At 37.3% G+C, this 12995-nt stretch overlaps 1 protein-coding gene across 17 annotated transcripts in view; it reads left to right on the top strand.

Annotated features, from left to right (window-relative positions):
• The window catches only part of MYO3B (myosin IIIB), a 202190-nt gene that overhangs the window by 123092 nt on the left and 66103 nt on the right, over window positions 1–12995 (top strand). For 15 of the 17 annotated variants that reach the window (XM_068138617.1, XM_068138614.1, XM_068138619.1 and 12 more), the window contains 4 exons: window positions 805–884; window positions 3959–3979; window positions 4973–5050; window positions 7364–7569. In XM_068138617.1, coding sequence (XP_067994718.1) covers window positions 805–884; window positions 3959–3979; window positions 4973–5050; window positions 7364–7569 — 385 coding nt within the window. The remainder of the gene's footprint in view (window positions 1–804; window positions 885–3958; window positions 3980–4972; window positions 5051–7363; window positions 7570–12995) is intronic. The other 2 variants (XM_068138620.1, XM_068138618.1) reach the window with 1 other exon arrangement.

Below are 12995 nucleotides of genomic sequence, written 5' to 3'. Positions count from 1 at the left end.
CCTCTGAAGATATAGCCAGAGAAAACATTTGGACATCTTGTGCTAGACTTGCTAAAACTTTGAAATATACAGAGTGTCTTGCATATGCACAGTCCCATATCACTTCCTCCCTCTTCTCTGAGCCTTTACTTAAAAAAAAAATCCCAAACTATTTTGTGATGACTTTGGCTTTCTACAAGTACAGTAGAAAAAGTTTAGGACACGTCATATTGTACATTTAAAGAGATGCTTGTCTTCCAGGTGACACCACAATGTTTTTGTCTGAGGAATTGAGTCAGTCTTTAAAAACCCCAAGGGACAATAAGATTGAGGATTAAGCAGGCCTATGTGTCAAAAGGTCAAAAAAAGATACCATCTTATCATTTTCTCATCTCTTTCATTAGTTTGTGAGCTTAAGGTGCTGTCTAAACACTTCAGGATCTACATGATTTCGTAGAAACTAGGTTGTTTCTACTGTCTTTTCCTCTTCTAAATCTCTCAATGAGTCACAGAGAAATTGATTACTAGTGATTGAGCTGTATGCCTGTGTGCTGTCATTGTTTTTGTCGTCTCAGTAGCTAAGGTCAGTGACATACCACCTTATCACTGACTTTTTCCTCCCTTTTAAATCAACACTGCACTCTGTCATGCCCTTGCTGAATGCTCTGCAGGCACAATTGTTAATGAGTGGGGTGTGGGAAAAGTGTGGTGGTGTCTGCTATTTTTAGTACAATTGTACAAACTGATTTTCCGCCATACCATTTTTTTTCCTAGCTAAGCTTCTCCAACTGTTTTTGCAGTGTATGTTTCTTTCTTTTTGAACAGGTAACTTGGCACAAGCAAGAGCCAGAGTGACAGCAGCATCTAGGTCTTTGCCTCCACAACTTAGTGCTGGGCGTATCAAGGTTAGTAGTGTTTATTTGGAAGGCAGGCAATTGTTCATAAAATGCTATGGTGAGATTATGGACATAATGCTTAGTTGATATATATATGGTGAGGTCCTTAGCAAGTGAAAATCTGCTATAATTATTAGCCGGGAGCACTATTTTCAGTTTTAGAGATGACCCTGCTGCAGAATACCATGAAGAATTAATTTACTTCTAGTTAATCTTGAAAGTATTGGAGAAAAATCTCAGTTACATTGGTATTGATATGAATATACCTCTTTATTTCAATGGGGTCAAGGTTTTCTTCTGGCAATTTTGACCTAGAAAGAGTTTTAATTCAGTAAAATGTAAATAGTCTATTTAACAGTGTGAAAGACAAAATAAATTTAAAAAATAACCTGTTCCTTTTTTGTTCAGTTTACAAGTGAAAAAATGGGACATTTGTAATTGATAGATGTCCAGAAAAGAGTAGCTTGGCAAACCTCCTATTCTTTAAGAAAAAGAACTGTAGAATTTAAATAGTGCTGAATTTTGCAGTAAAAGTATGTCACACAATTGTAAATGGATGGGATAATTTTATGTCAGTTAATAGGATGTTTTGCCAGCTGAGAATATTTAATTTGTGAGGAAAACTCTTGTGCCTGAAGCTGATAGTATGTACACACCCTTTCTGCTTCCTAAGAGGTTCTGTTTGTTAGCTTTGTTCGAGGTTTGGGGGTTTTTGCCTTCAAACCAAACAGCAATATTTTGTTTAAACAAATGTGGTAACAGTGACTGTTCAAAAGTCTACAGAATTTTGTGTTCTGGGTTTTCTATTTCTTTTTGCTCTCTCCTATTATTTTGTTCTCTCCTGCTCATGCTCAGATACTGATACAGTAATTCATGTCATTCAGACATCTATATCCTTCACTGTACCTGCAATTACAGATGTGGATTTCAGAGATTTATTTCCTCTCTGATGCAGGTACTTCCAATGCTGAAGGACAAATAATGGCCTTACCAGTTTTCCTGTATTACACAAATGTTGTCTTCTACATTCAGCTATATTCAGCATAAGCTTTCTAAGCATGCATTTTATTTATACAGCTGGAATGGAATAGAGCAGTTGTCTTTTACAGCTTTAATAAACAGAAACAGTTACTAAGTAGTGCTTAAGTGCTTTTACTTAGCCTTCAAATTGTAAAAGAAGGGTCTAAAAGACTATTCAGAAAATGTTACTTGAAATAGTTTTTAGCTGAAGAAAACAATCCCTTTCTTATAATTTCATAAACCTTGAAACAGCTTCAGGAAAAATATTTTAGATTACTATTTTACACTTTGCAAGAGATATCCAAGTGTAACAATTCTGTTTGGAAGTTTGAAAATTTTCATTTATTATTTAATTTCCTTTTTAAAGCAACTTAATATGGTGGGTTGGTTTTTTTTTTCAGTTTTACAGTATTTCATACCATGCCAGCAACAGGTGTGGTCAATATGTGAAAGTAGTAATTTCCAGTAACTTAATCAAGTGACATGATACCATAAATCATACTTCTAATATTGCACATTCTGTCTTTTGTAGGTCAAGCTGTTTCCCATTTTAATTGTATAAACACATATTGTGCGTCACTACTACTGTCGTGTAAAAACATGACTTTACAGTTGAAATAGTCTTCATTTTCATTTAAAAATAGTAGCTAGTGATTTAAAGCACAAGATTATGCCATGACATTGTTATTATGTTCTATCATTTTCAACCAAGCCAGTTGTGATAAAACCTGTTGCATGTGATTATTGCCCTCCCCTAAAACTGCATGACTTCATAGACATGCAATGTTATAACTGAACCAGAGACAGAACTTCTAAAAAATTTTACAGTAAAATCTCCTTAACTTCAGGATCTATCAGAATTTTTCTAATGAGAATTTCAAACATTTCCTGTCAAAAGATGTGGAAATATATGCTAGTCCTTACAGACTGCACAGATCTGAATGTACAACTACATCCATAGAAAAGGGAATCTCGTGATACTGATATATTCTCATTTTCTAGGAAAAAGTGTATTACATCTCTTCTGTGAGTGTTTCTGACTATCTGTTCACTCCTTCCCTCCTCCCCCTCCCCCCCCCCCCCAAAAAAAAAAGCAACCCACAAGAAAAACACCACCAACAACCAAACCACAAAACAAACCTGTTTTGGACCCAGTAGGTTGTAGTAAGCTGTATTTGGCAGAATGGCAGTCTCAAAGATCTTTGGGTTCTACAGGTTTTGTGAAAATTGGCAGCTGTGTGAAGATCTTACAGTATCCTACTGCCCAAAAGGTAGAGCATAAACTCTCCTTTATTGGTCAACAGGTACTCTAAATATGACTGAGAGATCATGAGTGATGAACCTTTAACAACAGTATCACTAGGAGTCTCTGCTTTTCTAGACAGACAAGAATCCAATTTAGAAGCTCAAATTCTTGAGCATTTGGGTTTCAGTGCAGCCCTCAAACTACTTTGCTTTTGCTCTTGTTTTGGTGCTCTTTATAATTAAATTGTCTGTCTTTTAACATTAATTATTACCAGTTATTCTAAACTTACTGTCAATATTCACCGGTATGGCTTTTGTCTTCCACCTCACCTTTACTAGACATTTAGATATCAATTCTCAAAATGCAGTTGTCTTGCCAATATAGTTTTAAAACATTCAGATATCCTTTCCATTGGATGTGCCTGCTGTTCTAATTAGGTAATTGATATTTACTTTGTCAGGTGACCTCTTGTTTGATGTTATCTGGGCTGATAGGGTATTTTTCCTGGAACACGTGACAGAGTTTTCTGCCAGCACCCTTAAAACTGAAATCAAATGGCATCTTTAAACAATTTTTCTTACGTGTTATTTTGAAATGCTTACTAATTCCTGTGTACTGCTCTGGACTAGAACAGCACAAATTACAAATACATACTGAAATTTTTATGGTCACCCTTATGGAAATCTGGCTCCCTTTGCATCAGCTGTATTATGAATTCTGTCTTCGCAAGTTTTCTTTTGATTTCTTCCCCAACACAAAATCCATTTTTTGATCTGTTACTACTCAGTGCTTCATTTCCTTTATATTTTGCATGCAGTCTCCTAAATATCTCCTGAAGGTAAGAGGCACAGTTACTTTCTTGAGAACTGTCATCTTTCAGCAATTGCTTTTAGTGTTCGGAAGAGTGGTCTTAAGTCAGTGAGTGTTACAAGTGATTGTATGGAGCAAGGTCCAGGAAGTGTAGCACAGGTGCTGACAACAACATTATCTGGTTTATACAAATGCCACCTGGTCAGAACAGATGGTGAACTGCCACAAAGCAAGTGAATGCTAAAATGTTGTTAATGCTCCATGCAAACAGGATGCTTGTTGATTTTCTTTAATTTTGTTGAGTTGTAATACAGCAACATAATCTGCTTGTGATTGGTAACCATAGTTATACTCATTCATAAAATCTGGTTTCATTTTGATAAGAGCAGCTGTACTGACAATATAAGTAAAATATAACAGAAGCAGTATGTTTACTTTCCATGTATACCCTCTAAAAATAACTCTTTTGAAATGCTGAAGAAGCGTTTGAAGCTATGGCAGTTCAGCAAAGTAAGGTTGCTGAAATTCTTGGCATCAAAATGGCAATTTAAAGAAATTAATAGTAACCACAACAGTAGAAAGGAGAATACTTATATAGCTTACTTTGTTTGCCACTTACTATCCAGCAGCAGCATTTTTTCTATACATGAACAAAATGATGCAGCTCGCTTTACTTCCTGGTCATTACAAAAGTGGTAATGGAGTTCATTGTAGTGATGTTAAGAGGAATGATTTGTCAAAATCAGTTCCTAAGGTGTTGCCTCTTGACAGCGGCCTCACTGGCTGAGTGTTACACTATCGTAACAAAAGTGAAATCATATGGCACACCCAGTGCACTCTCTGAAGTCAGCATGCAACCTGCATCTATTTGAAGCTGGCCTTCCTACCTCTGATGAAGTACACTGAAGCACTCACAGCTGAAGGAATGACGTAACAAAAATTAAACTCAGCTTTCATGGGCTGGGCGGGGGGGCAGTAGCGTTTCTGGAGCAGCTCTTAACATTTGAGTTTTGTCTTCCAGGTTGACACAATGGAGGTTATGCGACACCCCGAGGAGACAACTAACATGAAGCGGCAAACTATGGCTTCCTATTTTAGGGTACAAAAGTTAAATTGTAAACAAACATTTTGGTGATAAGAATGCTCGATTTGTCTAAAATATTTGTGGGATTATGAGATCAAAAGAGAATAGTAAGAATGTTTTATTCTGTTGTAAGGCTGTTGTAAAGCTGTAACGCTGTAGATTAAAATTGTCTTTTGCTCCTTTTGTTTCTGTTTTCTCATACTTCTCATACATTGATAATAGAATCTAGAGTCTAGACTATTTCCATCTAAAATATTGGAGGTCTCCTTATGAACAGAAAAGTGATTTTATGCAAATAAAACAGCTGTCATTTCTAAAGCCTTCATATATTTTCACAAGTTCAGACATACCTGCTTTTAAAGATTAGGATGGGTGAGTAGGTGAGTAGGTGTGAAAGTACACTAAAAAATGGATGCAGCCCTCAGTAGTGACCATAGTCCATTTGGAACTGTACATGATTTAGAGATTGAGTTATTTGTGACAAATACTTCTTGTACAGTAGGTAAATGAGGTGAGGCTGGAGCAGAAATGTCAGTATTCAGAGGAATCATTAGAAAAGCATATATCTGATCTGATCTGATCACACTTGTTTAATTTTGGTGTAAAATGCCATGGAATAAACTGTTTTCCATGTTCAGGGTGAATCCAACAAAAGTAATAGACCTACATTTCAGCAGGAAGATTTAGATTATATTAAGAACACTACATAGTCATGATAAAGTATCGCTTCAGTAGATCGTCCAGGGAGACTGCAATCTATACGCTTCATAATTCTGGAAAATGTGTTAAACAGAGGTATGCCTGGAATGGTGCAGATACACCTAGTGTCCTCTGTGGCCAGTATGCTGAATTGGTGGCATCTTGTAACCCTTCCCCATGATTTTCTGTGAATTTCTGTGATTGGTTCAAAGTAAAGTTTCACAGAATGCAAGGTTGGAAGAGACCCCAACCTTTCTAGGTGATAGTGTAGATTAAGTGAGATGGCACAGCATCTTTGGCCAGTTCCAGTTCAAGCTGAACATCTCTGCATACCCTTCAATAAATAACTTCCTATTTCTGATACATTTCCCTTTTGGTTCTGAGCAGACCCAAAAGCTCAGAGTTAAGGTAAGAGGGTCTCTTGCTCTGCCTACTTCACTTGCCTTTACAGGGATTGAACCATTTTCTTGTGTGTGTCTAGGAGAATGTTCTTCAAAAACGCCCAGCACTCACTAGCTCCTTTGTCCTCCATGGAAGCTTCCCATGGGATCCCTTCCAAATGGGCCCTGAGTTTCCTCTTCTAAAATACAAAACCTTTGTCTTGGAACTAACCTTAAGCATGCTCAGCAGTATACCAAATTCCACAAGGTTGTGATCACTGCAGCTGAGGCTGTGAATAACCAAGATCTTACAAAGTAGGTTTTCTTGGTTAGTGCACAGCAAGTTCAGCAGTGTTTCTTTCCTGGTTGGCACATTTTGGATGACAAAGGAGTCCTCTGTGCATTCCAGAAACTTGATGTGTGCCAGGTGAACTGCTTTGTTTCCTTACAGCAAATGTCTGGGTCATTGAAGTCTCCCATAGAACCAGGTCTTGTTGGCCCAAAGCTTGCTTAAGTGACTCCAGAATTCCCTCATTCATTGTGTTGTCTTGCTTTGGGGGTTATTAACAGATGCCTACTGTAATGTCTGCCTTGGAGACAATCCCTCTGATTTTCACCCAGAGGCATTTGATAGGGCTTCCACAATTACTTCAGTACTTTCGATGTTCATTCTAATATAGAGTAAAAGTTCACCACCTCTTCTACCCTGTCTGTGTTTATGAAACAGCCTATAGCCATCTATCATGGTCCTTCTGTGCTGTGAGAGTTGTCCCACCAAGTTTCAGTTATTCCTACAGTATCATAACTTCCTGACTGTGCACATCGCTCCAATTTCTCTTGTTTATTTCTCAGACTTTGTGTGTTAGTATGTATGCACTTCAGGTGTTTTGGTTGTTTTTTTTCTCATTTAGGGAAACAACTGAGGCACATTTTACACTGCTCTGGTTGGCTTGGTTAATTCTGTGATTGGTTGTAGTGGTGATGATGGCTTGAACATTGCCTTTTTGGACCATTCTCCCAAAGTCCTTCAGTTTAAAACCCACCCCACCAGGTTGGCCAGCTTGCTGCCGAAGATTCCCCTGCCTCTTTTAGACAATTGGATTCCATCCTTTCCTAGCAGGTTGTGGCCCTCATAGAAAGTCCCATGATCATAAAAACCAAAACCCTTGCAGTGACATCAGCCACGCAGACAGAATTTGATCTGTATTATTTTGTCAAGCATGTACATCTTTTTGATTTTCTTCACTAGTATTCCCTCATGGATCTTTTATCCAAAATGGTTATTGGACAGCCTCACTTTATCCGCTGCATTAAACCCAATGACAATCGAGAAGCACTGACATTTTCTCACGAGAGAGTTCTGCTGCAGCTACGATACACTGGAATTCTGGAAACTGTCAAAATACGTCAAAAAGGATATTCTCATCGCATCCTCTTTGAAGAGTTTGTGAAAAGGTAAGACTTCTATGACATGGCTGCTGTTTTAAAGCTCCCTTGAGTAAAATATGTTCTGTGTTTAAGTACAGAACATTCTAAAAACATTGGTCTGTACAGTTGTGGTCTGATACTTGAAGAGCAGTGACAATCAGAGAGAAAGACTACAAGTGATATCTGAGGTCTAACAGGGAAAAGTCAATGTGAGACCTGTCAGAGTACATAGTATACAGAGCAAGCCTATCCCCTTAGTTCCCTCAATGGAAGCAACACAAATGGAAGTTACACAATATGTTCAGATAATATAAGGATTTGAAGGATTTGGTAGGTCAGTGCCTTTCAGCCATCATATGAAGAATCTGAACATGCTTAAGAATGAAGTGATATAAAAGCTTTAAATTTGGAACTATTCATTGTGATAGCTTCGTAGCCTCATAATCTTTTGCCTTGGAGATACATAACCCTTGTCATGGCTGTTCAGGAAATGCTATTGTCTTTATGATGACATGATGACAATATGTTTATATCGTCATTATGGTTTCCTCTAGATTTAAAATAAGGTTTTGTGTAGTATTTACCACTTTCCAGTCTGCAGGATTGATAATTCAATAATAAAACAGAAGCAGTACTGTTAAGCAATCAACTACTCAATATTTGACCAAGTATTGAATGGCTAAATCAAGCATTTAGTGATATTTTCCCAACTGGAGTTTGCTCATCCAGCCAATACAGAGTGAATGAATTCACTCAAAGCAAGTTAGTCATATGATGTTAGAGGAAAAGAACTGATTATAATTTTGAGAAAGAGACAATTCCACAGGCCTTTCTAAAACCCAGGGATGGAATGATTTTATGTGTGTAAATCAGTCTTCTGGGATTGAAAATCCATGGTAATTGCATTGAAAGATGTTGAACGATAAACCATGGCTTAATCAAGTAATTCTGAAAAATTATGGAGTTTTCTGATTTATAATACCTTAGTATACCAAATGAATATGTAATAGTAAAACACTTGAGATATACATCCCAGGAGGGATAATTTAAGTGGTCATTTGTCCATCAAAGTAATTTCATTTTCAGATGTCTCCCAGCTTTTTTTGTTGCATGACTGATTTTGGTAAGATCACAGAATTCTGATGCAAGTTTAACACAGAAATAAATTTTTGTGATCACTAACATGTCTTTTAAACATCCTGAAGCGGCTGAAGGCAGAATTACTAACCTAAACTTTCATTCAGGTTGCACGTAAGTGAACTCAGATTTAACTCCACTGAAATTAGTGTAAACTGAGAGGAAATTAGGCCTTCTCTTATCAGTAGAATATTTTAATTCAAAAGTGCACCAAATTTGAGTACAGCCTTGAAAAGTAGTGGTAATAAAAGCAGCACTGACTGTAGCTTTTGATTCCTGCAGATAAGGGCAAGTCGTGTTTAACATCTTGTCAATACTTTCTAAGTTTTTAGTCCAACTTGATTTAACTCTTCCACAAAAGAAAGTCAGCACAGCAAGAGGGAAGATGTAATAATTTGCCCAAAAACACAGAAGGCTTCTTGAGTTCAGAATATAAACGAAAGGCAGGAGAGGAAATGTTCTTGCTCCCTTTTTCAGTTCATCCTTTATTTTTCAACAAACTGTATTCTGCTTTGCTCTGGGGGGTGGGGGGGGGGAGGGGAAAGAAAATAACAGAAAAAAGAAAAAAAAAACAATACTTTTGAAAGCTATCAATGGAGCAAGAAACATTTTTCAACTTACATCTATGAGTAGTCAAGTGTTTTTAGGAACTAAGTAGTTGAATACATAAAAATGTTTGAGAAAACAGGTCAAATGCTAAACAGATTGGCACTTCTTTGTTCATAATCAAAAAGACATTAGGCAAGTATGAACAAGAGTTTCAAAATGTCAGTAAATGTGAGGATATCAAAGATTTTCTAAGCCAGCAAGTTAATTGGTATTTTGATCCTTTTGAGTAACTGAACAACAAAATGAATGAGCCAGCACTTTTTCTCCCTTGATGTTATTAAACAAATAGGTGTGCTTCTTATCTGGCTGTTCAATAATGCTGTTTTGTAAACTCTTAGCAGGAAATATGAGGACAAAACAATCAAAGGCAGGGAACAGAACCATTCAGGGTTTATCAGGTGGGAGGTAAACACAAGATAAAGCTCTGTCTAATGTTACTCTTCACTGTCTTCTGTTTTCACATAGAACAGATTATTTCACTGTTGCAGACCTGGAGATAGTTTATTGGGTGAAAAAACAGATGAGGAGAGGAGGACTTAATTGTAACTTACACAGAGTCTCTTTAGCCAAGTATACAACCATCTGGTTTATGTATGTAAATTTACATATTCTTTTACTTAAGTAGGAAAATTCAATCTGCAGCCCCTGTAAATACTGCAGACTTGTCAAGTTTTAGGCATTTTGTCTCCGTTGGCCTTGTCTCACACCCTATTCCATCTTGTGTCTGTGTTATGTGTTTGCTGTGAAGCAGCTTGGCCCCTTTCTAAGGCTGGAATCCCAGGTTTCAGGTGCAAGTTATTAACCTGATCATGCAGTCAGGTCTGCCTGGATTGTATGGAATTGATGCTGCCTTTAGGTCTGGAATGTGAAGGGAACTTGAGTAAGATACACTGGGATAGTAGTTAATGGTGTTTTTTAAATGCTATTTATTGAACAGTTCCACACTTCACCCTTTTAAGGAGGGAAGAGAAATTGAACCATTTGTTGACAATTAGTTTATCTCATCAGACCCCACCAACATTAAAATGCCTTGGCCATAATCAGACAGCTAAGAGATAGCATCATTATAAAGTTCTCCCTATCAGCATGCATGCATGTCTTTAATGTTTAACTTTAACTCTTCATGCCCTAGCTTTGCAGTTGTTGATCTAGAGATAAATTCAACTTTTAAAATATCTTGGTTTATGCCTAATGACTTCCAAGTAGCTAATTCCATTTTAATGCATGTTTTGTCTGGAATACTGTTGACATCCATGAAGCATGTAGTGCAGTATAAGAACCACTGGTTAGTAAATACATAATTCCAGTGTTTCATCAGCTCTGATAAATCAGGTGTTCTACTTTTCTCTTACTTAATCTTACTGCCACTCAATGTGATTAGTTGAGTACTTTTAGGAAACATGTAGATGAATTTGTATCATATGTAGGAAATTTTGAAGCAGCAAATATAACCCAAGAAAATAAGGTCCTTTTGCACAAGTATGTGTATCTTTATGAAGCAACACATGAAGAACCATGAACTTTGTTTTTAAATAGAAATAGAAATACTGGCTTAACATAGGAGAGCACTTTCCAGACTGCTGCATTTTCTGGTTATATAACAAATGTAAATGAAAGTAAAGTTGTGACATTGTCATCTCATCTGGAAGCAAATGTGATTTCTAGTTCTGCTTTTATGAAATAAAGTCTCTTGATTTCTTCTGAAATTAAGTATCTGATTTTTTCCCCTTGGTGGAATGGTCACTCTGGGATCTCTTTACAGTAGATTTACATAAGTATGATAGAGTAAATAAGGCAGGTAAGTCAAAATGAACAGTTGTAGTTGCATATACCCTGAAGTTTTGGGATGCATTCTGAGACCATCTCTACCTTTTACCTATGTATCATATTTATATGCTTTTACCAAATACATTAAGATGAAATATTTTACTGTTCACCAAAACATTCCATATGATCCATTGCAAAGATTTTGGATTAGGTAAAATAATTGGATGGCCCTATGTGGCACATGCCATGCTGCCATACAGTTATGCAGGGCACATTGAGTCAGACTACTTGTGCATCATTAGTTATGTGATTCAGTGATGCAAATGAGCGCCAGATAGAGAACAAAGTCTTTGCTTTAAAAAAGATATGAATTTCATCTTTGGAACACTAATCTAGAGACCTACTGTGCAGACTGCAAACTCCAGAATCAGTTCTGTAAAAGAAATTGCCAGTCTTGTATTGTTAGGCTTTATTTTTAATGAGTAACTTCTGCCATATGTTTAATATGAATATTAACAGGAAAATCTTATGCTGAAAATCTGACATCCCAGTGTGTTTGCCCAGTTACAGGCATCTTCTGGAAAGGGATTAGATCAGTCAAAACATTGGGAAAAACACCTTTTAGAGGAAGCTTTTGTGAAATATTGGGAAACTACATTTACATACAGAAACTGAAGTTAACTCCCATGGTTTGTAAAATCGCTGTCGTTCTGAATGGCTTAATTTCTTAAAAGACAGATATATTTAAATTTATAAGAGCATTTGTTAAAACAAGATTTTATAAGAAAAATAGGCATTGTTTTATTTGGGGTGTTTCTTGCATACTCATCATCCTCATGGCCCTGCATTGGACTCTCTCCAGTAGTTTTCTGTCCCTCCTGAACTGGGGAGCCCAGAACTGGACACAATACTCCAGGTTCAGCCTCACCAGGGCAGAATAGAGGGGGAGGAGAACCTCCCTTAACCTTCTGGCCATACTCTTCTTAATGCACCATGGAATACTGTTTGCCTTCTTGGCCACAAGGACACATTGCTGACTCAAAAAGTGATAGTTAATGGCTCAGTGTCTAGGTGCAGACAAGTGATGAGTGGCATTTTCAGGGGGCACTAGGACTGATGCAGTTTAATATCTTTGTCATGCATAGCTTAGTTCTGGTGTCTTTCTTTAGTGCTAGTATTCGACTTCTCTCCCACTCAGAACAGGTCCAGTGAACACATCAAGGAGCTCCAGCTAATTCATCAGAACTTGCAGTGAGATGCAGCTGTACCAAAGTATATTATGCAGCTCTGTAGATGATTTACTTACTTTACACAATATGCAAAAAGTTTTATTTTTTCCTTCCCTTCTATTACTCTGATGGCTAGCACTTTTCCTCCTTCTCCCTTTGTCATGGGTTAAGTTAAATATTTCCTGCTGTTACTCAAAACCATCCTGCCTCATGCCAGCTTCAAAATGAAAGTGCTGGCTGGAGCAAAGGATTACGGAGCTTGAAGTTCAGATTGCAGCATGAGAGGTTTCCTGTTCCTGGTGCTGCTTTTGGATTCCGGGGTTTTGTATGTTAGCTCTTTTCTGCTGATAATGGGGGTGTAGCTGTCTGCCTTTGGTTTCTAGCTTGCTTGCTTCTGCTTGCTGCTGATTTCTGTTGTGCTTTTTCTGAAAATAGGCTAAGATAATTGTACATGTATGTTGTCTCCTTTACATTGAGTTCTTACCTCACTCACTTTGTCTCAAGCCAGAGTTTTTTTGTTTGTTGCATTTCCCTCACTTCTGTGTTGAGGGAAATAGACAGGTTAACTGGTTGGTTTGCTTTAACCTGTTCTACCCTGTCATTCATTCATTCACTTGTTCACCTGAAAAAATTCAGAGCAGCCTTGGGTGTTTCGTAAGTCACACTGATTTGTGAAAGACTTTTATGGATGATTATACCAAGTGGGGATTT

Source organism: Melanerpes formicivorus, unplaced genomic scaffold (assembly GCF_026170545.1).
Source record: "Melanerpes formicivorus ecotype bairdi unplaced genomic scaffold, bMelFor1.0.p_v2 SCAF_5, whole genome shotgun sequence".
Lineage (NCBI taxonomy): Eukaryota > Metazoa > Chordata > Aves > Piciformes > Picidae > Melanerpes > Melanerpes formicivorus.
This window is presented reverse-complemented; position numbering and strand designations above follow the sequence as displayed.